General features: G+C 44.0%; 1 protein-coding gene across 2 annotated transcripts; it reads right to left on the bottom strand.

Moving 5' to 3' along the window:
- Window positions 1-1,681: 1,681 nt before the first annotated feature.
- Window positions 1,682-15,984, bottom strand: LOC123823834 (cytochrome P450 2B4-like). 2 transcript variants are annotated; one of them, XM_045846862.1, is made up of 9 exons: window positions 15,646-15,984; window positions 12,037-12,199; window positions 11,748-11,897; window positions 10,085-10,245; window positions 9,432-9,608; window positions 8,708-8,849; window positions 4,655-4,842; window positions 4,348-4,489; window positions 1,682-2,615 (listed from the first exon to the last, which is right to left on the bottom strand). In XM_045846862.1, the coding sequence occupies exons 1-9, from the start codon at window positions 15,814-15,816 to the stop codon at window positions 2,434-2,436; spliced, it is 1,476 nt and encodes a 491-aa protein (XP_045702818.1). In that variant the 5' UTR covers window positions 15,817-15,984; the 3' UTR covers window positions 1,682-2,433. The 2 variants fall into 2 exon arrangements, with proteins under 2 accessions (XP_045702818.1, XP_045702819.1); XM_045846863.1 differs by having other exon boundaries at window positions 12,037-12,168; window positions 15,646-15,769.
- Between the last annotated feature and the right edge of the window lie 9,308 nt (window positions 15,985-25,292).

Below are 25,292 nucleotides of genomic sequence, written 5' to 3'. Positions count from 1 at the left end.
TGAAAGAAGACAGATAACTCCCAGCTGGCCAATGAAGTTCCACCCTAAAATTGACCCCCCAGCTGTCTGGTTGCCTGTGAAATTTTCCTGTCTACCACCTCTCACTCTCCACCCACTTTCTGCTCTGCATACCTGGAAGGACTTGAGAAGGCCCTTGTGGTCTAGTTGCAAAATGTTCCCTAGGAAGGGCAAAGGCCAGGGTCCAAGAGGGAGGTGGCTCTGGGAGGTGGCCCCTATTTAACAACAGGCCTATGAGGATGATGAGGTCCAGTGGGCTGGCCCAGAACACCATGGTCCTTGCTGTGCCTAGTGTTTCTCCTAAAACATGAGTTTCCCTGTTGTTTGTTGGTTTTTCTGTGGTTGTTGGGAGATAGCATTGTGCAAATATACTCGGCAGAAATACCTGTACGTCACCAGAGGCAACAGAAAGCCCAAAAGTGAAAGGTGCTACAGAGGCCAGGAAGTCTAGCATCTTATTTGGTTCTCAAAAAAACCTTCCCATTGGCTCCTGGCTCTCCTGTGGTATCTCATGGGCAATGCCCTTGAGTGAAGAGCACCTCCCTCAAGAAAGGGTTGTATGACAGCTGATGGGACAGGTGAAGGCTGGTTTCATAGTTTTTGCACTGCAATTGTGGCTCCCAGCTTATTTTATCAGAGGCAGAGGCACTGCATATAAGGGATCGAGAATCATTGGCAGGCAGAATTGGGGCATCTTGTGCCGAGTAAGGACAGGGATTCAGTGGAGGCATCAGAATAGAGTGATATTGGAAGACATGTGAACTGTTGGGGGTCACCCAGCTCTGTGTTGGGAATTTGGAGGATTGCCTGATTAGCCATTCATTCATTCATTTCTCAGAAAATATTTTGAACACCTGTTGTATGCTGCACAAACCTCTATGTGCTGAGAGAACAATGATGAATAAGACAACATGTTTGTTTTCATGGAGCTGGCATTCAGGTAAAGTAGAATATTCACTTTCTGGGAGGATTCCTAGTGACTGGACAATAAACGGGTCACACATGAAGTGACATAGATCACCACCACCTAACCCAGAGATGTCAGGCATTGGATGTTTCATTGAGTCTCATTGGACTTGAAGGGGAATATCAGGGAATCCAAAGTACCAGTTTATGATCATACAGACCAGGTGGTTGTGGGCTGAAGAGGACCTTCCAAATTGAAGACATAAGAGGAAGAGGCAGGAGGACAATGACTGGGCACAACTGTGGTCTACAAGGTGGACCTCCAAAATATCATGCTGAGTGAAAGAAGCCAGTCACAAAAGGCCACATATTGTGTAATTCCATTTTATGAAATATGCAAAAAAGGCAAATTACAGACACAGAAAGCATTAAACTATATTACTTGTGAAAATGGCTGAATTTTTTGTTCTCTGAATCACTTTAATTTAAAAATATATGGATGGAAAGCATTATGCTAAGCGAAATAAGCCAGGAGATGAAAGACAAATACCATATGATCTCACCTTTAACAGGAACCTAATCAACAAAACAAACAAACAAACAAGCAAAATATAACCTAAGACACTGAAATAGAGAACAGGCTGACAGTGACCAGATGGAAGAGGAATTCAGGGGAATTTCAGGGGAAAAGGGGAAGGGTATAAAGGAACAAGTATAAAGGACACATGGACAAAAACTAGGCAGGGTGGAAATGGGAGGGAGGAGGGGAGGGATGGGCAGGTGGGCTGGGACGGGACTAAAGGACAGAAAACTGTACTTGAACAATGATTAAAATAAAATTTTTTAAAAAATAGAAAAAATAAAAAAATATATATATGGGTGGAAAGAACTTTGTTGAAGGGTTTGAGTTCTAGAGCCACAGAGACTGATTGTGAAACTTATTCCCCCACTTAATAGCCATGTGACCTTGGACAACTGACACTATTACCTGGCCTTTTTAACTCATATGTACAATAGACATGATCATTGTACTCATCATATGGGGTTACTGGGAGTGGGATTCAAGTGAGATCATGTATGTACAGATCATGTAGCATATGAAGTTGCTAAATGGAGGCTGTGCCTGTTCTAAGGAAGGAAGAAGTCCCTCAGGGTGAGCATTAGCCTGGGAAGCAAATCTGCAGAGAGATCCTGAGCTGAGTTTCTCCTTTCAGCCTCTAGTTTCTATATATACCACTTCTGGAATTCTATTAACAGAGCAAAGGAAAACACCTCCTGTCACACACACACAAAAAAATGCCTCCTTGAGTCTTTAGAAGAGCTGCAGTATGATGGGAGGAGATGAGGCACAGAAAGGACTTTCTCATGGAGGTGTAAAACAAGGATGGGGAAGGATACTGGCTTGCAGCAGATCTCTCAGATGCAGAACACAAACAGAGGCAGGAGGCATTCTTTGCAGGGGTGGGAATACTTCATGACCGTGGAATCTTTTGATCTGCTTCCTTCAACTCAGCGTGACAGGAAGCGGATCTGGTACGTAGGGGGCACTTTGCCCACTCCACACTCCCGGGGTGTGAGGTCAATGTCTTCAGGGGCTATGGGACTGGCCACGGAGAAATTCTGGAGGATGGTGGTGAAGAAGAGGAATAATTCCGCACGGGCAATGCCTTCGCCAAGACAAATGCGCTTCCCTGTGGATACAGAGGATCACCAGTGTGGACTCAGAGTGGATGCACATTCTTTGCCCAAAGCCCAGTCACCTGTGTCCATTGCAACTGGTTTACATGGGTAGCCCTTAACCTGCAATTCAGGTTGGACTTTTAGCAAGTTCCCAATCCTCTGAAACCAGGTGCAAATCTTTGATGGCTATTTTTCCAGGAGAAAGTTTGTAGCTCCCAAAGGTTCATTTGGACTCACAGAGTCTAAGGACTATCATCTGGTTGGACATGTGTGCTGTGCACAACTCCACATGTGTAGATGTGTGCATATTTCTGACAACCATTAGAGAACTGTGAGCTTAAAGAAGCTAATATTTGTAAAAATTCTTAGAAGAGCACCTGGTCCATACCAAAGATCCTACAGGTGTAGTTGGTACTTTGTGTTCTTTTTCTGGGTGTGTGCAGTGTGGGATGTGTGTGATTGTCTCTCTCTGGGTTTTCTTCTTTTATTTGTTGTCCACTACAGTTGCCATTCAACATTATTTTATGTTAGTTTTGAGTGCACAGCATAGCGGTTAGACATCTGTATAATTTACAAGATGACCCCCATAAGTCTACTACCCATCTGACACCATACATAATTATTACAACATTGACTATTCCCTGTGCTGCACTTTACATCCTCATGACTATTTTGTAATCACCACTTTCTACTCCTTACTCACTTCACCTTTTTCACCCAGTTTCCCAAGCCTCCTCCCCTCTGTCAATCATCAGTTTGTTCTCTGTATCTTTGAGTCTGTTTCTGTTCTGTTTCTTATCTACACTTTAAGAAAAGATGCATATTTTACATAAATTTTTAAATGGGACATATGCTCATGAGTTGGGTCTATGGCTTCCTTCAGATTCTTAGAGGTGTAAGCCCCTCTCCCCAATAGGTAACAACCACTGGCTTGGAAAGAAATGAAGGCAAAGGGAGCCAGAAAGCTCAGGCAGAGACACCAAGAGTCTCCTCCATTACTTCATTGGTTCTTAAGCTGCAAGCTGACAACCTGGGAAAGGCCTTTTCAAGGATGGGTTTCTAGGCATTTCCTAAACCTTTCAAGTTGTTAGACATTGTGCTTCTGCGGAGGCATCTGGGGAAGGGTTCACATTATTGGCACACCCAGAAGTTAGGGGACAGGAGCTAGTCCTTGGGGCAGGACTATGGCATGGTCCTTATCCTGTAACTGGCTCAATTACCCATATCTTTCTTGAAGAGCTGGTTAATTCCCTCTCACTCAATCCTCCCCATCCCTGGGATGTTCTTTGCACATCTTCCTGTAGATCTTTGGTTCTAACACCTTTTTGACCAGGTTTGTCTTTCTTTCTACCCATGGCAGTTGGACTCAATCTTTTTGTTTTTTTATTCACCTCCTGACAGGCAGTCTATCTTCTAAAATTTCTCTTCTTTTCAATCTTGTTTGACTCCTTGACTCATTTTGGAGCTGATTGTGTCTGCAATTCACTCCTCATTTTTCATCTCCCTCTTTGATCCCTGTTTTCTTTTTCACTATTTCTTCCTCTCTACTTATGACACTTTTATCCCTCTATATCTTACTTGGCTAGTCTCTTTTTCACTCTCTTTTCTCCTTCTCTCCTCCTTCTTCTATTGTCTCACATTCACTCAAAAAACAAAACTGTTCAATAAACAAAAATCTCTCCTCAAGGAGGGGAAGACACCTGCACTTTAATGTCTGGGGAAGTGAGTGCAGATCCAGCTCACCTATGGAAAAGGGGATAAAAGCTGCATTCTTCTTCAGTGCCCCAGTGGAATCCAGAAAGTGATCAGGGTTGAAGGTGTCTGGTGTGTCAAAGTAACGTGGGTCAAAAAGAGCCGAGTTCAGGATGGGAAATATTTCAGTGCCCTGAGGAATAATCACAAGATCAAAAACATTGCCATTACCCTACCTAGCCCACCTGAAAACAGTGTGAAACAACAGGCCCTAGTGATAAAACAAGAGGTCAAGTGTGGAGATTAAGAGAAACCAGGATCCCACACAGGATAGACGTATTTGCCTGGTTGTCCTCACCTTTGGGATGATGTAACCTCGGAATTGAGTGTCTTTGTTGACAATATGGGGCAAGCCAATGGGGAGGAGATCTCCAAATCTCTGAATCTCATGAATGACTGCTTCAGTATATGGCATTTTGGCTTTGTCATCAAGGGCTGGAGGGCGATGTGAGCCAATCACCTGATCAATCTCCTTGTGGACTTTTTCTGCACAGAAGAGTAGGACCAATGAACCTCATGTAAAGCAGTAATTCAGCAGGGATACTGCTTTCTATATGCCAGTGAGCCAGGAAGAAATATAGTAAAGTATTAGATCATTGACACTTAGAATGACCAGCTTGGGGTGAGCAGAGCAGAGGAGAAGCAACAAAAATTCTCACTTTTTCACTTCTGGTCAAGATGACAGCATAGGTAAATATGGCCCACTTCCTCATATGCCCACATCAAAATTACAACTAAATTATAGAACAACCATTACTCAGAACCAGCAAAAATTGAATTGAATGGAAGTCTGACAACTACAGAATTAAAGAAACCACTTTCATCTAGATTGATAGAAACAGCAGAGACACAAAATGGGCTGGTCCCACATACACGTTTGGTGGATAAAAATTTGGGAGGAGTATCTTGGGAGTGAGGAGTCCCAGGCATACATGAGGCCACCCAGCCCAGTGTACCAGTGCCAGAAAGATATGGCCCCATAACTTCCAATGCAAACACCAGCAAGGATTGAAGTAGTGGAAGAAATGCTGGAGTCCTAAGCAGTTCATCTTAAAGAACCCACACACAAACTTACTCAGACTCACTTGCTCTGAACTCCAGCACTGGGGTAGCAGATTTAAAGGCACCAGTAGCATACAGGGAAAACTGAGTGGCTGGCATCATTGTAAGAGCTACAGGATAGCTTTCTCCCAGACAGAAAAGTAGGCAGAGCAACAGAGCTGGCAGGCCATATCTGAGATTCCATCAACCTGGCTAACACTATTTGCCCACCCTAGATATCCCCAGAAGCTCCCTCACACCCAACATACAACTGTAAACAGTAGCTTTTCCACATGAATGGCCCATCTAGGCTCAAACTTCACAACTTCCTAAATCTTTTCAAACAAGCAACAGCTGGCCTCAGTGAGTCCCCAGACACCAAACCTTTTCCTAAGTGGCCTCAGGCCCTGCATTAGGAGTAGCTAGCCTAGATTCACATTGTGGCTTCTCCTGGGAATCTCCAAGCCCAGCACAAGTAGCAGCCATCTCAGATTGCTCTGTAGCTCAGGCAGGGTGGTCCTAGGCCAAACACAGGTTGGGGGTGACCGTGGCCTGCACCACCAGGGAAACCCCAGGGCCAGCACACCCAGTGGACAGCTACAGACCACTTCAGAGCACCATCACCTGGCCCCTCAACAGCTGATCCTCCATAGAGGGTGAAAATTGATAGTCAGTAGTCACAGCTACTGCTTGCAAATGACTGGCCTGGGTAAATCCCTCCCATTAACCTACCAACATCAACCAATGTTCAACTACAAGATGAGAGTGTACTCATTCCATATGAAGGGAACAACTTGAGGACCCAGCTTGGATGACAGGAGGAGGTGTGCCACTGGACCCTACAGAACACTGACCTCATTAGGCCACAATACCAAGACAGGCAATCATAGCAGCTCTACCTAATACATAAAAACAAGCACAGTGAGGCTGCCCAAATGAGAAGACAAAGAAACATGGCCCAAATAAAAGAACAGATCAAAACTCCAGAAAAGCAACTAAACAAAGTGGAGATAAGCAATCTATCAGATGCAGAGTTCAAAACACTATTGGATTATAAGAATGCTCAAGGAACTTAGTGAAGACCCCAACAGCATAAAAAAGATCCAGTCAAAAATGAAGGATACACTTATTGAAATAAAGAACAATTTACAGGGAAACAACAATAGTGTGGATGAAGCCAAAAATCAAATCAATGATTTGGAACATAAGGAACAAAAAAAACAAACAAACAACCAATCAGAATAACAACAAGAAAAAATACAAAAATAAAAATGAGGATAGTATAAGCAGCCTCTGGAACAACTTCAAGCATTCCAAAATTCACATCATAGAGGTGCCAAAAGGAGAAAAGAAAGAGCAACAAATTGGAAACCCATTTGAAAAAAAAACAATGAATAAAAATTTCCCTAACTTGGTGAAGAAAATAGACACACAGGTCCAGGAAGCACAAAGAGTCCCAAACAAGATGAATGCAAAGAGGTCCACGCCAACACACATCATAATTAAAATGACAAAGGCTAAAGGTAAAGAGAGAATCTTACAAGCACCAAGAGAAAAGCAATTAGTTACCTACAGGGGAGTTCCCATAACACTGTCAGCTGATTTCACAAAAGAAACTTCGCAGTCTAGAAGGGACTGGCAAGAAATATTCAAAGTCATGAAAAGCAGGAATCTATAGCCAACATTGCTCTACTCAGCAAAGATATCATTTAGAATCAAAGGGCAGATAAAGAAAGAGTTTCCCAGATAAGAAAAAACTAAAGGAGTTCATCATCAACAAACCATAATTATATGAAAATTAAAGGGACTTATTTAAGAAAAAGATCAAAACTATGAGCAATAAAATGGCAATAAATACATATGTGTCAACAATTGAATCTAAAAAACAAACTAAGCAAACAATAAGAACAGAGACAGAATCATGGATACAGAGAGTGTTTTGACAGTTGCCAGATAGAAGGGAAGTGTGAGGGAGTAGGTGAAGAGGTGAGGGGATTAAGAAGTATACATAGGTAGGGACAGAATAGCCATGTGATGTAAAGTACAGTATAGGAAATGAAGTAGCCAAAGAACTTATACACATTACCCATGGACATGTACAATAGTGGAGTAATTGCCTGAGAGAGGGGGTGATGCTGGGTGGAGGGAGAGCAAGGGGTAAAATCAGGACAACTGTAATAGCATAATCAATAAACTATAATAAAAATGAAAAGAGAATTTTCACTGTTTGAAATATAATGAATGTTATAGACTTTTCTATATGCACAGGGAAACACAGTTGCACACACAAACACAACACATTTTTGCATAAAATTTCAGATTGAGAACTCAAGGCTATAAAACTGTCAAAATGTTTTCTCAAAGATGATTAGAAAATTAACTAATATTTATTGCATATATTGTAAATGAAGCCCTGTGCTAGGTCCTCAAGAATTTAACAATGAATAGATCAATAGGTTAACCCATGAACAACTAGATAAATAAGTGAGTATATCAATCAATCAATTCATAAATGAAAAGACTGATGAATGGAAAAACATTAATGAACGAATGTATTACTTACTTCTCAATCAATAGATGAATTTATAAATCATTAACTAATAAATGATCCATACACAAATAAATAAATTAATGTAATTAACCAATAAGTCACATGAATAAAATAAATGGATGGGTAGATTTACAGAGGAATATGTGAACAAATAAATTAAAGAAATAGGTAGATAAAGCAATGAATGGATGACAGTTTGATATTAGATGAATAAATAAAAATGGATCACTGAGTGATTATTAAATTAACAAATAAAGGGGTAGAAAGCTTAAGGAGGAATTGAAAGGCTGACTGATGGATGGATTAAGGAATGAAACGTAGTTCATAGAAGGACAGGTAGATGCATAACTGAATGAATGGATAAGTAGTGAGTCAATGATAAATATTTCATTGAATCAACCAGTGTTTCAAAGGGTCAACAGGAGACTCAATCCAAATAAAGAATGGGAGTGTATGTTCTTGGGTGAATCATAGATAAAAGAATCTGACTATACAGATCCATTAATGGATAAAAACACAGACAGATGAATGTGTAGGTGGATGAGTGAATCTTTAAGTGATCAGCAAAAACAGGAGAAGAGATCGACAGATTCTTTATTCATCCATCCACCAACAGGGCTGACTTAGTTTTCAGGTCATTCAAACCTGCAGTATTCCTGATTCAAGTATTTCTCATTTAGGAAAGACCCCTACACCATTTCTGCAGCCAAAAAGAGATCAGAGGACCCCTCCTCCATTGGCTGTCCCCAGCATGCCCACCTGTGATGTGTGGGTATTTGAGCAAGAGCAGGAACCCGTAGCGGAGGGTGGTGCTGGTGGTCTCTGTGCCCGCGAAAAAGAGACCGAGCATAGTGTTCATGAGGTTCAGCTGGTGGAACTCGCTCTGTCGGTTGGATTTCTCCTGAATCCAGAGGTGCAGAGTTTGTGTCAGGGGAGGCTGGAACCTTGCTGCATGCGTGTCCTGGGGTTGCCCTCCACTATTTTCTCGGTCTCTCACACCATCTGGCCCATTTTACTTTTGCTCCATCTTATACATGTCCACCCACACATCTTTATCTCTATCCCTCTCAGTCTCTCTTCACTCTGGCTCTACTCCAATATATCTTTTCATCTTTTTGGTGTGTTGGTCTCACTTTCTCTCCCAACCTCTTTCTTCCTCTGTGACTCTTTTCCCCTGTTGCCACGTTTTTGTTCCTTGTCCTATATTATTTCCCCCTCCCCCTCCCCTTCTCCCCTCTCTCCCTTTTCTTCCTCCTCCTTCTTCTCCTCCTCCTCTCTCTTTCCCCCTCCCTCCCTTCCTGCCTCCTCCATAGTTTCTCCTTCTTTTATTTCCCCTACATTCCCTCCACATCTCCCCACCCTTTTCCTAATCTCCCCTCTGAATCCTCTCTTCTTCCATTCCCCTCACCTTCCTCCTTTTTTCTCACTGCCCCACCATCTTTTCATACCTCTCACTCCCTCCCACTCCCTCTCCAAACCCTACTTTGTCCATGCGGAGCAGGTAGGCATCAATGAAGTCCCGGGGGGTGCTGGGGTCCAGGGTCTCTCTGTGCTTCTCTACACTGCGGCCAATGAAGTCTTTGACTTCCTGTAGGTTTCTGTAGACTTGCCTGTGTGTGCCAGGAAAGTACTTCAAGATGCCAGAGAAGAGCTCAAACAGCTGTGGGAGACAAAGGGGCTATGAGGTCCTCCTGTGGCTGAGCTACTGGGTCACAGGAAGGGACAGCCCTCCTGGGCCCTAATACTTCTGATAGAGGGGAATCTATGTCTCACTGTTTCTTTCTCTCTGTCTCTCTCTCCCTCTCCCTCTCTCTCACACACACACATTCTTTTCAACTCTGTCTCTTATGATTTCTTTATCTCTGTCCTTTTCAGTATTATTTTCTCTCTTTTCCTCTCCTCTCTCTCCCTCCAATTCTCTATTTCTGCCTCCTCCATCACTCCCCTTTCTTTTTCTTAGTCCTCAGCCCCTATCTCACCATCTCTGTTTCCCTCCAGGTGTCTGTACCCTTGTGTCCCCCTGTTGTCCCTGGCTTTCTTCCAACCCTACGCTGCATTTTTTGGACCCCAAATCAGATTCTTTCCCCTTCCCTGGATGGCCACCTCCTCCACACCATCCCCCACCCTCTCCCTGACCTGGCTGGAGAAAGAGCTGATGAGTGCAAAGGACTGGTAGAACATGTCCAGAAGCTTCACAAACTCAGGGTCTCTGTAATCAAAGCGTTTTCCTAAGATAATGGAGCAGATGATGTTGGCAGTGATAGAGTGGAAGATGATAGTGGGGTCCTGGAGAGCTCCTAGGAGGAAGAGGTGGCAGGTCAGGGGACACAGACTCAAATGCCCCATTTCCGTGTGACTGTCCTCAATCACTTAGAAATGATAAAGAAAGCAGGAATAATAACAGCTACCACTCACTAGCCCAGATGATGGGCCAGGCCCTAGTTGAAGCACTTCCCATCTTATTTCATTCAATTCTCCCCTCAACCATGTGAGGAAGATGCATTACCCCATTTCACAGAAGGACAAACAGAGAGGTTAAGTAATTTGACCAGGGTTGCCCAGCGGCTTGCCACTAGGCCCAAGATACAGACCCAGGTAGTTCAGCTACAGAGGCTGGAGGCTGGTGCCCTCTCAGGCCCCAGTTCTGACTGGGAGAGAAGGTGCAGTTAAGTCCCAGGGGCAGGAGGAGTGCAGTGCAGGTGTTTAATCAATTACATGTACATATTCAAAAGCTCTTCTCTCCTGCCCCTTTCTTATTTCTTCCTTTACTTCCTTTGTTCACCTCTAGGGATCTGTGATCTTTAGGAAAATGTTCTGCACTTGCTAACTGATCTCTGCATATACCAGGCTAACCCAGTTGGAGAGAGGGTGGGCTATGGGCTCAGGAGTGTCAGGTCATTGGGTGGGTGCAATCTCTCTCTGTGAGTCTCACCTGTCCATCTTCTCTTGTTCCTCTGCAGATGCTTTTCTGCCTATCTGTCTCTCTAATTTTCCCTCCTTTTGTTTCTTTCTGTTTCACCCATTCTCTTCTACTCTCTGTGTCTTTGTGCCTCTCTCTTTGTCTCAGTTCCTCCATCTCTGACTCCTTTTCCTTCTCTGTCTCTTTATCTGCATCAGTCTGTTTCTTCTATTTTTCTCTAGTCCCCCTGTCTCCTTTCCTCCTCGTGCCTTTGCCTCTGCCTCTCCCTCCCAACCTCTACAGTTATATCTCTCAGTCTTTTGAGAAAAGACCCTGTTGCCTGTATGTCTAACACATACCAGTTTTCTGGAGGCTCTAAAAACAACCAGAAGCACATCTCTGACAGCCCATCCAGCCTGAGAGCAGAAACCCCACTGCCCTCACTGCCAGTTTGTCAGCAGTTCACCCAAGAAAAGGAAAACACAGTTTGTTTTCCTGATGTCTATAGTTTTTTCCTTTTTTTTTTTGCTTTCCTTTTTATATAAGTCTTGTTTTTGCCTCTGAGATACACAATTAACCCATGAATCAGTTTCCTTGAACACAAAGATAGCATGCTAATATCTAACTTTATGTCTTTAGAGGTTCTTGACACTATCCACCCCTCATATCTTCTGGTCCCTGTGTCCCTTTCCAACCCATCACTATCCATCTCCTGCCCAACTGTCTGCTGGTACATTGCTGTCTGTTTCCATGTCCCCTCTGTGCCCCTGTCCATCTGTCTGGTGATCTCTCTGGCTCCGTCTTTATCTCTACCTCTCTCTCCATCCTGTCTTTCTGTTGCTATGAACCCTGTTCCTCTCTATTTCACTGTCTTTCTTTCCTCCCATCCCCCAGGCTCACCCTGCGATTTCCGCAGCTCCTCCACCAGACACTGGGCCTCCTCCTGAATGCGATCCTCCACACTCCGCTTGCCCATCCCGAAGTCCCTCATGGTGGCCAGAGAGAATCTCCGAAGGACCTTCCAACGTTCCCCATTGGCAAAAATCACACCTGGGGTGTAGGCAGGCATGGGTTTCAGAGGAAATTGCATGGAGACTCTGGGTCCCTCTCCATCCCTTATTCACCCTTCCCAGAATCACCTTACCCCATCCCATCCTCCATCCCTTCCTGCTGCCTTTCAGGCCCTTACCATATCCTTGAAAGACTTGATCAACAACGGCAATTTTGCCCCTGCCAGAAAAGGCCTCAGCTTGGTCCACCAGGGCCTCTCGAATGGCTTCTGTCCCACATAGCATGACCACAGGCCTTGACCCCAGGTATACTGTGAAGACATCCCCGTATTTGTCTCGGAGCTGCCAAGCATACCCACATTATAGTTGCTGTTACTCAATAAGCATCTCTGTGTTCATTCCAGTTGTTAAACCATTAAAATACATGTAGATTGGTAATAAACTGCCATCTCAAACCCCTCCATTCAAGTCTGCCTTTTCCTTTCCCAGGACCTGACAACAAAATGATTAACCCATGACCCTGCCAGGGTCTGCATGATTGATTGGTGTCCCACGTAGTACAGGTGGTTAAATAATTCTAATATCACCTCTGGCTATATCCTGAAGTCTGGCCAGATCTCCCTGGCATCAGAACTAAAGAATCATTCTTTTGCAACCCGATTTCAACCTGCTGTCTGCCTCCTGCCTCAGGGTAGTTCTCTGGGGACAATAGACATGAACAAGAGTGATGACCTTCTGAGGCTGATCATGAGATCTGAAAAATTTGTAACAGCTTCAGTAAAACTGGCAGTTCACCAGAATACTCAATGACTCAACCTGTTTCACTTCCAGATACATGTATAAAAAAATGCGTACTTGTGTTCACCAAAAACAAGGACAAGGAGGTCCACTGAAACCTTACAGAAGATATAATGATATGTCTATGCCATAGAATACTACACAGCAACAAAAAAAGAACAAACTGGTTCTATACCCAACCAGTTCAACCCCATGGGTGAAAGTGACAGGTATAATGCTGAGTGCAAGAAACTAGACAGAAAAGAGTCCAACATGATAACTCCATTTATAGGAAGTTGAAGAACAGAGAGCATGAACCCATGGTGTCAGGACAGTGAGAGGGTGGAGACAGGAAGGGGATGTGAGTGGGGTATCTGGAAATGGGCAGTGTGGTTACTTATCTGTATGTCAAATGTATCAGTCTGAGAAAATTCTCTGAGCTGGGCACTTATGATGTGTGCATTTCTTAAGGTGATGTTAAACTTCAGTAAGAAGTTGAGTTACGATCATAAAAGATTAAATTTTTGTGATTTTTATGTAAAATCTTTCACACTGATTTGTGCAAAGCCTCCTCACTGGTCTCTCTATCCCCATTCCTGGACTCTCTACAAACATTTCATCTCCTGCCCCACCAGACCATGAAACCAGAGTAATCCTGTTGATATGTAAGTTAATATCACTGACATGCCCCAAACACTTTTGGTGCTCCCACATCATTGAGAACAGAACCAAAGTCTCCACCATGGTCCACATGGCCACGCATGACGTGGCCTCATCATCCCTCTGTTTCTCCTCCCACTGGCCCCTTGACTCACTCAGATCCTGCCTCCATGTTGTCCCCCAAGAATGGTGAACCTGCTCCTGCTTCAGGATTCTTTGCACCAACACCTGCCTCTCTGATACTTTTCTCCTGCATCTTTCAGGGTCTCTGCCCAGAAACAAAGCAGGATTGAGCCTTTCCCTCACCACTCAATCTAAAGTAGCTCCTACCACAATCTAAAATAGCATCCTGCTTTATTTTAATCACAGCTCTTATGTTGCTAATATTCTTTATTTGTTTGTTTATTTCTTTTTATAGATTTAACTAATTTATTTATTTCAGAGAGGGGAAGAAAGAGAAAAAGACAGAGAGAGAAACTCCAATGTGTGGTTGCCTCTCAAGTGTCCCCTACTGGGGACCTGGTCCACACCCCAGGGATGTGCACTGACTGGGAACCAAACCGGGGACCGTTTGATTCAGAGGCTGGCACCCAACCCACTGAGCCACACCTGCCAGGGCTATTCCTTGATTTCTTATGCCCTATCCAATGCCACACCTAGATATTCCCCATCACTCAGAGGATTCCCAGTCACTTGCTATTGAATGGCTGAATAAATGAATGAGTGGATCAATGTAGCTGTCATTTAATGAGCATTTATTATACCCCAGGCTCTGTGCAATGTCCCATCTCATCCTCACAACAGTTTTATGAGGGACACATTCTTACTGTCACCATATCATTTTACAGAAGGGGAAGCAAAGATTCAATGAGCAGCACTCAAGTCTGGAACATAAGTCCATGCCAGATTCCAGAAAGATATGGGCGTGTATAGGGGAATGAAGGAGGAATAAGTGCCAGCTTCCCCAACCCATTCCATCATGACACCCACTAGCTCACACCCTCTCCTTCCCTCTCTATTTCAATCTCTGTGTGTGCGTGTCTCTATGTGTCTTTCTCCATGACTCTCTCTGTGTCTCCCTCTCTGTCTCTCTCTGTCTGTGTCTATCTTCAAATATGTAATGATGATGGAGACACCTAGAAGATATTTGGAAGGTACATGTAAAAACTTTAGGGGTCTGTAACTCTCAAAATTTATGCACAAATGTATATGAATATTGGGAGGGAGCCTAAAGCCTTAACGAGATTGTCAAAAAATTTAGTGACCCCTAAACTGTTAGGCAGCTTCAGTCTATGAGGATACAGGAGATGGAGAGAACTCCATGTGGACCCCAGTTTCCCTGCTGATGTCCCAGCTGTGTGGCTGTGGACAGAGCCTTCCCCAAGCTAACCTCACTGTCCTTACCTCTGAGATGGAAATAACATCTCACCTAGCCCATGAGGTTGTTGTAAGTGAGACCCAATGATTTTCACAACAATATAGGTAAATCCTAGCCATGTGATTCTGAATGAAGAAACTAAGTCCAGGAATTTACAGGAAAGCATGTTACCCTGCGGTACACTGAAGAAAACAAGAACAGAATCCCATATACCAGAGCTGCCACATATGTTATAAACTCTCTCTGTTAAAAGCAAAGATAATGACAAGCCCAAGATTCAAGACTGTGGTCACCATACTTGTGGATAAGGGGAGGAGATGGGACTGAAAAACAAGAAGCCGTTGAAAGTTACTATCAGTGTTCCAGTTCTCCCATTGGGAAGTGGGTTCATGGTGTGGATTACATTATTAATAAATAAATACACAATCAAACATGAAATCATGCCTGGAAAGCAGTTATGCACAGCCTAGTAAGTACTCCATAGTGTCAGCTATTACATATAGCACATTAATGTTCATTATTGGTAAGCACTCTGTACCTGACCTCCTGCTCTCCCTCGCTCCTCCCCATTGTCCTGGTACTGGCATGAACCAGCATTTCCTTTCTTTTGTTGACAGAAAAGAAACCTACTTGATGTCCCTGCCCCCTATTCTCTCTCTTCCAGGAGTAGACAGGCACCCAGGAACTGAACAGAAGGTAGCAGAAGATGTAAAATTCTACACCCATGGCTCATACATAGACATGTTCATATCTACTTGCCTAATCCAGAGAGTGCCTACCCACTTCCCACTGAGCAAGACACCTCCAAATATCTGACCACCATCCACCATATTTTAGCTATATGCCTCTTACCCACCACCCTTTACACACAACCCTGCCTTGAGCCTGGCAGGATGCCTTAGTCCTTCTGGTGAGCAATCCTGAAGTACAGAGACAGGGAGCTACCCTCGGAACCGGTCCACCTCCATCTCACCTTCAGAAAGGATTTGAGTAGGCCTCTTCTGTCCATCTGCAGAATGTTCCCCAAGAAGGGCACAGGACGGGGGCCTGGCGGAAGATGGCCATGTGCGTTTGGGTGGCCCCTAGCCAGGAGGATCAAGAGTCCCAAGAGGAGAGCAAGGAGAAGAAGGACGCTGAGCTCCATTCTCCCAGTCTGGCTGCCTTCCAGCTTACTGCAGTCAGCCTTGGCCTCTTATCCTGAGCCTGCCTCCCTGCCCAATTATATAACTTCGTCCGTTCCCTACCTCCTCTCTATCATTGCCCAGGAACATGAATCTGAAAGAGAAGTTCTAAGAGGCCCATACTTCCTGCTCAGTATGCTGCTCCCTCCCTATCCCAGCACCTATTCTGCATATGTTGGCACGGTTACTGCGGTTATTAACAAGGGCAACACAAGTGCTTATGTTTATTTTGGTGAGCATGGGTGAACAGGCACTCTATACTTGTGGCTTTGTGTGTTTATGCCTGCATGTTTGTTCAAGCATTCTTGCGTCTATGAGTGCCCTTGTATGATTTTTATGTGTGAAGAGGTGTTTGTATTTTTGTGAAAATGCTGATGTGCTTCTGTGTATGAGTCTAAGTGTGCTGATATATATATATATTTTTGCATATGTGGAGGCTTTTATACATTTATATGGACTTATATGTACAGGGGTGCTTGCTTTTTCACAGTGGTGGTATTATGTGTCCCTGTGTGTGAGGCTGTGTATGCTTGTATGTTTGTGCATCTTCCTGTCCATGTGTTTTTAGGGTCTTCTTGTGCTCAGTGTCTATCTCCAGACTCCCTTCCTCCACCCTCCTTTCTGTGACAGCCACAGGTGGGAGTTATGAGAGAAACATAAGGAGTGTGGAGAGACTCAGAACTGGTGAGACTCAGAGGTGGAGGGGGTCAGTGGAGAACGAGAGACTGAGACCTGGCAGAGGGCACATTTAGGTCCAATGCATCTCTCACTGAACTGACCAGTGCTGGCCATTCTCTTTCTGTCTTTGGCTCTGTCTTCACTGTGCAGGATGTTTCTCTGATCCTTTCTGATAATCTGTGTGTATTTCTCTATCTCCTGTAATCTCTCTCTGTCTCAGTGTCTCTGTTTCCCCCTTTACTCTAAGCCCCAGATGTGTAGAGATGGGGTCCAGTTCGATTGATGTCCACCAGGCTGGTGACTGTCTCCATCATTGCTCTGAGCCTCTGGAAGGCTGAGTCCCCAGTTGCCAGATGTGTGAATGAGTGCTTCCATGTGCACCAGTGGTGGTCTGGGCCTGGCTTTCCACCTCACTCTATGTCTTTCCTTTAAAAGGCAATGGGGGGAGGCCAGGCAGCACCATTCCTGCCATGTTAGGTAAACCTCTTGCTGGACCCAAGATCCTGACCCTGGCAGTTGAATCATACACCTCTGACACAGGAGGAGGGGACAGACAATCCTGATCTCTTGAATTCAGGCATGGAACCTGTACTTTATAACATTGGAGAGGTGCCAACATGAACTCTGTTCCAGGTCTTTGCTCCTACTGTGCTGTATGATCTGGCACCAAGCTTAGGTCCTCATTCCATCCCCAGGAATCACTGATGAAGAGGTATGAAATGCTTTACACAGAGTTAGACGCTGAATCCTACCCTTTGAGGTTGGTAATCATTGTCATCTCCACTTTATAGGTGGAGGGAGTGAAACATAGAGCAGTTGAGGGTTTTACACAAAGTCACATAGTGGGTTACAGCTGCATTGTCCAATATGGTAGCCACTTGTCACATGTGACTACATACAGTATGGCTGCTATTGATGCTGGTCATAGTGGTACTCAACTAATGCTCAGTTGCTACTCAGTTTAGTAATTGGAAAACTTCTAAGTACATTTGGAAAAACTTGGGTAGATAAACCTACTTTTTCAGCTGTAAACTTCATGAAATCTAAATACAGATCAAATGTTTCTGGACAAAAATAGAGTTCTGATTAAGACACAATATAAGTACAAAATACACAACAGATTACAAAGACTTATAATGAAAAAAGATATAATGAAAAGCTAGGGCAGAAACAGGAAGAAACCCAGAAACAATGAGAAATGAAGAAATAGACAAGGGATATAATATAGAGATGAAGGCATAAAAGAGGAAGGAGAAACAAAGAGAGAACAAAGGAGCAAGAGAAAGAGGCAGTTCTACAAAGACACAGGAGAAGAGGGGTGCTGCAGGGGCACAGGCAGGGCTGGTACCTGTGCAGGAGTTTGTTTTTATATATTCAAGTGTGTTTGTATTATTTGTTACAGCTTTACTGAAGTATAGCTGACATACAATAAACTGTATATTGAAAGTGTACAATTTGATCAATTGTGACATACTGCACACTGGTGAAACCATCATCTCAAATAAAATAATAAACATACCCATCACCCCAAAAGTTTCCTCATGCCTTCTGTAATTCCTCCCTTCCTTATTTTCAACTCTCTCCCTAGGCAACCACTGATCTGCTGTTTGTCACTAGAGATGAGCTTGCACTTTCTAAACTTATATTAGTGGAGTTATAAAGTATGTACTCTTTTTTTTTGTCTGTCTTCTTCCACTCAGCATAATTATTTTGAAGTCTGTGGTAGACTGAATAATGGCCTCTCCAAAATGCCCTTGTCCTAACTACAAAACCTCTGAATGCTACCTTACATGGTAAAATGGATTTTGTAGATAGAATTAAATTAAGGATCATCATTTCAGGAGATTATCCTGAGTTATCCAAGTAGGCCAATGATATCATCAAAGAATCCTTATAAGAAGGCAAGTACAGTCATACCTTAGTACTGGTTGGCTTCAGAACTCATCAAACTCTGAACTAATCACATTTTGACAAGAAAAAAAATGTTTCAGTACTCAGCCCTTGTTCAGGACTCGTTGCATTTGCTAGAATTTGCATGAGTCATGACATTGCCCCACAAGAGAAAATGCTTCACCACTCGTAGCTTTCTCAGTACTCATCAGTTTTGACACTAGTCATGAATTCTGGAATGAATTAATGACAAGCACTGAGGTACCACTGTATATGAAAATGTGTTCAGCATCACCACTCATCAGAAAACCACAATGAGATATCACAGTATAAAATCACTACAATGTTATTGATGATATTTCCTGTGCTTTACATTACATTCCCATGTCAATTATTTTATAACTGAAAGTTTGTACCTCTCTTCCCCTTCTTTTTCACCTATTCCCCACCTTTCTCCCCTCTGGGAGTCATTGGTTTGTTCTCTGTATCTATGAGTCTGTTTCTGTTCATTTTGTTTTGTTTTACATTTCACATTTCACGTATAAGTGAAATAGTAGAGTATTTGTCTTTCTCTCTCTGGTTTATTTCACTTAACGTGATACCTTCTACTTTCATTTATGTTGCCTCAAATGCCAAAATTTTATTTTTATGCCTGATTAAAATGTATATATCACATCTTTTTTTATCCATTTATCTATCAATGGACACCTAGTTTACTTCTGTATTTTTTATTGTTGTTCAAGTACAGTTTTCTCTATATTTACCCCACCATGTCCCCCACCCTTGAACCTACCCCCTTTGGCATTGTCCATGTGTCCTTTATACATGCTCCTTGATGGCCCTTCCCCCTATTATCCCTCTCCCCACTACTGTCTGGTAACTGTCAGTTTATTCTTTATTTCAATGTCTCTAGTGGTATTTTGCTTGCTTGTTTTTTTTATTAGGTTCCACTTATAGGTGAGATCATATGGCATATCTCTTTCATAGCCTGGCTTATTTCACTTAACATAATGTTTTCCAGTTTTATCCATGCTGTCACAAAGGGTAGGAGCTCCATCTTTCCTTCTGCTGAGTACTATTCCATTGTATAAATGTACCACAGCTTTTTGATCCACTTGTCAACTGATGGGCACTTAGGTTACTTCTAGCACTTGGCTATTGTAAATTGTGCTGCTATGGACATAGGGGTGCATATATTTTTTTCAAGTTAATGTCTTCATGTTCTCTGGATAAATGCCCAGAAGTGGAATTGCTGGGTCATATGGTAGTTCTGTCCTTCATTTTCTCTTGGACTCTTTGTGTCTCTCTGAGCGAGAATACTTTTCTCATCTTTTTTTTTTACCTGTCTCCCAAAGAGTGGCTATCTTTATGACCATCTCTATTTCTCTTTTACTCTCCCTCTTTCTTGGTATCTGTCTCTTTGTCTAACTCTTAGTTCCAGAAGTATAGAGGCTAGGTCCAATTTGATTGATGGCCACTAGTCTCCCATCTTCCTTGGCAGGAATCAGTCCATAACTGCCCAATATGTGATAAATGTGTCTATGTCTACCTCTCTGCCTAGCTGTCAGCCTCTTTCATTCTTCATCAAAATGGAAAAACAGCATCTTGCTTGCAAAGCTAAACAAACCAATTGCCACTGCCAAAGTTCTTGATCTAGGGAGTAGAAACAGCTGTGTCATCCCACATGCATGGGAGTGAGGCAAGGGCAATGTTTTATCTGAATCTGAAAGTCAAAGCTGCCAGGCCCAGCCTCGACCCATACTCCTTCCATCCAGGAGGCAGAGACTGACAATCTTGACATCTTGAATTCAGGAGTGGAACCTGCACTTTTCTAACCTTGGAGAGGTGCCACCATAGACTTTTCTGACTCTAGGTCCTGGCTTTCAGTGTGCTGTGTGATACGGCACCCAGTTTGGGTCTTTATTCCAGCCATGGGAATCATGAATGGGGAAGTGTAAAGTGCATTACACTGAACAACTCACTTAATCCTCACCCTTTGAGGCAGGTATTGCTGTCATCCCCATTATATAGATGGGTAGAGTGAACCTCAGCCAAGAGGTTGAGACCTTGCCCAAGGTCACTAAGATGTCTAGAGTTAAAAATCAACTGTCAAACCCAGAGAGCCTAGTTCCAGAGCCTGCCATTTCAACCACTTCACTGTGCTGCCTTTCAGAGAGAGAGGTAGAGACACAGAGAGAAATAGCAGAGAATTGGAGGTAGAAAGAAAAACAGGTAGAGAGGGTGCAAGGCAGAAGAGGACAGTAAGTTCTGAGGGAAATGGTTCAAAGGATAAATAAGCCAGAATGAGTTAAACAAGGGCAAACTGGTTTATTTTCTGCAGTACTCCTCAGAGCATTTAGAATGCTGATATGTTTTGTAAATAACTCACCAAGATGGGAAGAGAGTTGAAAGCAGATCCCAGCCTAGTTGACTTAACTGTATTTATTTTCCTTTTAATAAAAGATTTTATTTATTTATTTTTAGAGAGAGGGGAAGGGAAGGAGAAGGAGAGGGAGAGAATCATCAACATGTGGTTGCCTCTCACATGTCACCAACTGGGACCTGGCCTACAACCAGGCATGTGCCCTGACTGTGAATCAAACTGGCAACCCTTTAGTTCTCAGACCATCACTCAATTCACTGAGCTACATCACCAGGGTTATTTCCTTTTTTTTCTTTTCTTCTTCTTCTTCTCCCTCTCTCTCTCCCTCTCCTCCTCCTCCCCCTTCTTCTTTTAATTTTGGAGGACCCATCACCATCCTAGGTCTGTCAGTCTGAGGGAGCACACTCTGGGAAGTGCTAATATGTCAGAATGAAGCACTAATTTTTAGAATCAGACAGACTTGGTATCAGATTTTACCTTTGTCATTTATTTGTCATGCCAAAGACACTTGGGAAAAGAGGGGAAACTTTTGCCCCTCTTACAGTCTTAAGATTTTCATCAGGAAAATGAAGATACCTACCTTATAGGGTCATTTTGAATATGAAAATGAGACCCAGTATACGAGAGGCTTGGCATATAGTAAGTGCTCAGTGAATGAATGCACAGCAGCCACAGAGAGGGACACAGAGACTGAGAGACCAAGGCTGAGATAGATACGTCCAGAGAGACCTGTGATGTGACCAAGTCAGAAAGAGCGAGAAACTCAACACAAGGTGATGGTGAAATAGCAAGGAACATGGCAAGCAGACATTCATTCATTCACTCATTCATTAATTCAACAAACATTTGTTGGGCACCTACTGCGTACCCTGCTTTATTCTAGGCACAGGAAATACAGCAGGGAATAAGACATGTAAATACCTAGGCTGCCAAAGAATGATTCTTCTGGTGCTAGGAAGAGATATTAATGAAACAAAGATGAATACAGTAATTTACATCATGACAAGATAATATTAAGACATCATACCATGGTTCATCCTTCCTGGTTGTTTTCCTCAAACATCCATTTTGATTGGTTGGAACACTATATACTGAATGTGAAATAATTTGATCAACCCACTAGAGTGTGACAAAGTTTATTACCAGAGTAGGAGGCACAGAGATGGAAATTATGATATCTGAGGTTGTGAGAGTAAAGGCAGGGCAAAGAGAGGATCAGAGATATCTGGAGAAACAATGAAGCCATGATACGAAGAACAGAAATATAGACACAGACACAGAGAAAAATTGAGACACATTGGAAGACAGCAAAAGGACAGAAGTGTTAGTGATGGGTGAAGATATTAGTGAAGGGCTAAGGGAGCTGGTGAGGGACTGAGGAAGTCAGTAAAGAGCTGAAGAGTATAGTAAGGGGCTGACAGGATAGTGAGAGGCTGAAGGAGCTGGTGAGGGGCTGAGGTGAATAGTGAGGGGCTTAAGGGATAAGTAAGGGCTAAGGGTGATAGTGAAGGGTGAAGAGAACAGTGGGAGGCAAGGGAGTTGATGATGGGCTGAGAAAGTTAATGAGAGACTGAGGAGATGGGGAAGGTCTGGGTGGCATAGTGAGGGGTGAGGAGATAGTGAGGATAGGAAGAGGCTGAGGAGGATATTGAGGTGCTTAGAGAACAGTGAGATATGCAGGGGATACTGAAAAGCTGCGGGGGCAGTTCTAAGGAGGTGAGGCAATAGAGAGGGCTGAGGAAGCTAACAAGGAGCTAAAATATAGTGAGGAATATGAGGATAGGAAGGGACTGAGGGGGTTAGTCAGGGAGATAGTGAGGGGCTGAGGGAGCAGTGAGAGGTGGGGGCATAGTGAGAAGCTGAAGAAATAGGGTGTAAGGAGGATAGTGAAGGGATAAGGAGAATATTGAGGAACTGAGGGGGTTATTTAGGAATTGTGGAGTATAGCAAGATGTGAAGCCATGAGGGGCATAGTGAGGCCATGAGGGGCATAGTGAGGGCTGAGGAGATAGAGAAAGGCTGAGTGGAATTGTGAAGGGCTGAGTGGGATAGTAAAGAGCTGATGGGCATAGTAAAGAGCTGAGGGGAGTGGGAGGGGCTGAGGGGGAATTGGCTGAGGGGGTAGTGAGGGACTGAGGAGAATAATGAGGAGCTGTGGGAAATAGTAAGGAGCTGAGCGGGATAGTGAGGGCCTGAGGTAAAAAGTGAGGGGCTTAGGGAGTTAATAAGGGGTAAAGGAATAGTGAGGGACTTAGGGAGCTGATGAAAGGCTGAAGGAGCGAGTGAGGGTGAGGGGCTGAGGTGATAAGGTGGTGCTAAGGGAACTAGTGAATGGCTAAGGGTATAAGGAGTGGCTGGGGGAGATAGTGTGGGCCTGTGTAATATAGGAAGGAGCTGAGGGGGATAGTGAGGATCTGTGGGGTATAGTGAGGGTATAAGGGAAGCATGAGGGATGAGGGGGATAGTGAGACCCTGAGGGGATAGTGAGGGCTGAGGGGGACAGTTAGGAGCTGAGGCAAACAGTGAGGGGGCTAAGGCAGGTAGCGAGGGGCTGAAAAGATAGGGAGGGGCAAAGGGGGATATTGAAGGGTGAGGGTAATTGTGCGGGGTGAGGGGAATAGATAGGGGTTGAGGACATATTAAAAGGCTGAAGGGATAGTTTGTTGTGAAAGGGACTGTGAGAAGCTGAGAGAGCTGATGTCAAGAGAGAGGGTTCTTGAGGACCTGAGGGGATCAGGAAGGGCTTAGGAGAAAGTGTGAAGGGTGAGGGGGATAGTGCAGGGCTGGGGAGATAGTGAGAAACTAGGGGGATAATGAGGGACTGAAGGAATAGTGAAGGCCTGAGAGGATAAGGAGGGCCTCAGTGGGCAAGTGAGGGTATGATGGAGCTGAATAGGGAAGAAGGGAGGAGGAGGGGAATAGGGAGATAGTTGGTGGGTGAGGTGATAGGGAGGAACTGAAGGGGATAGTGAGCAGCTAAGGAGAAAAGTAAGGGGCTATGGAAATAATAAGGGGCTGAGCAAGATAGTGAGGTTCTTAGAAGGATAGTGAGGAGCTGAGGGTTTACTGAGAGGATAGGAAAATACGAAGGGGGCTAGTGGGAAGTGAGGGTGATAATGGGGTGTTGTGGGGATAGTGAGAGGCTCAATGGGATAGTGAGTGATGAAGGAGAGAGTGAAGGGTGAGGGACATAGTGCAGGGCTGGAGGTATAATGAGGAGCTGAGGGGGACAGTGAGGGACTAGGGGATAGTTAAGATCTGAGGGGGATAGTGAGGGGTTCACGGGGATAGTGAGAGGCTGAGGAGAATTTTGAGGTATTACATGGGTAATTAGAAGCTGAGGGAGTTAGTGAGGTGTGAGGTGGTTAGTAAGGAGCTGAGAGGATAGGGAGGGCCCAAAGGGATAGTAGGAGTTGATGGAGCTGGTGAGCCACTGAGGGAGATACTAAGAAGTGAGGGTGATAATGAGGGGCTGAGAGGGATATTGAATAGTTGAGGCTGATGGTGAGGGGCTGAAAGAGATCATAAGAGGCTGTGACCTAAGAGATCAAAGAGGACAGAAACACTAAACTGGGGAGACCATGAGGCAGAGACCCATAGAGAGGGACTCTGAAAGAAGCCATTAGAGGGAAAAGGGAACAGACTGGGAGACACGGAAAAATTATGACACAGAAACAGTATCAAAGACAAAGAAAAGTAGTCACAGAGATGTAAAATAGCTCAGAAAGACCAGGAACAGAGGGAAACACAGTGCAATCAGGACCCAGAGGGACCAGCCACAGAGGTGACCACTTGCTGAGAGACACAGGGTTGAACAGGCACATGGTGGGCCCCCTGCGACTCAAGGCCACCTGCCCTATCACTTCAGCTTAAGGCCCAATACAGCCAATGTCCATGGTTCGCCTAGGCCCCACTCAGTGAGTGTGCTATGCAGCCACCGGAGGCTCTGGTAGAGCAGGCAGCCACCTTCAGATGCACTCAGAGATGGCCATTTCTGAGAGGACCAACAGGGAAGACGGTGAGGTCAGATAGGGTATGAATTGGAGGGCAGGATTCTGGGTCACCTCACAACCAAGTTCCTGCCAGATACATCATCACTCACATATTAAGTGCCCAGGGACTGCTGCCAGAGAACTTGAGTTCCAGCCCCAGCATTGTCTGCATGATGACTGACTGGAGGGTTATTTAGTCTCTTTGTGCCTCTCTTCCCTCATCTGTAAAATAGGAATAATTATGCTAACCCGCCCCAGGGTCCTGTGGGATTTCAGTCTATAATATAAATAAAGCACTTAGATAGACCCTGACACATAATATGTGCTCAATAGACATTGCTTTTTTTTTTTATAAAAATCAATTCGTGCACTGAAAGCTTTGCTACAAATCCTCTTTTGCCCATTTACATGTTACAAGGCATTGTGCAGCCCTGGACAACTGTGTAAATTAAGTTTATGAAAGAAACCAGACATAAAAGGTCACATATTCTATGAT

This window comes from Phyllostomus hastatus, unplaced genomic scaffold (assembly GCF_019186645.2).
Source record: "Phyllostomus hastatus isolate PE091 unplaced genomic scaffold, TTU_PhHast_1.1 phas_contig_5, whole genome shotgun sequence".
NCBI lineage: Eukaryota > Metazoa > Chordata > Mammalia > Chiroptera > Phyllostomidae > Phyllostomus > Phyllostomus hastatus.
This window is presented reverse-complemented; position numbering and strand designations above follow the sequence as displayed.

What these genes read in the sequence shown, in the direction of transcription:
- LOC123823834 (XM_045846862.1), bottom strand. Translation starts at nt 15,816, where the DNA reads ATGGAGCTCAGCGTCCTTCTTCTCCTTGCTCTCCTCTTGGGACTCTTG. An exon ending in TACTCAAATCCTTTCTGAAG is followed by an intron (nt 12,200 to 15,645) that starts GTGAGATGGAGG and finishes TATGCTTGGCAG; the next exon opens with CTCCGAGACAAATACGGGGA. An exon ending in TCAGCTCTTTCTCCAGCCAG is followed by an intron (nt 9,609 to 10,084) that starts GTCAGGGAGAGG and finishes TGTCTCCCACAG; the next exon opens with CTGTTTGAGCTCTTCTCTGG.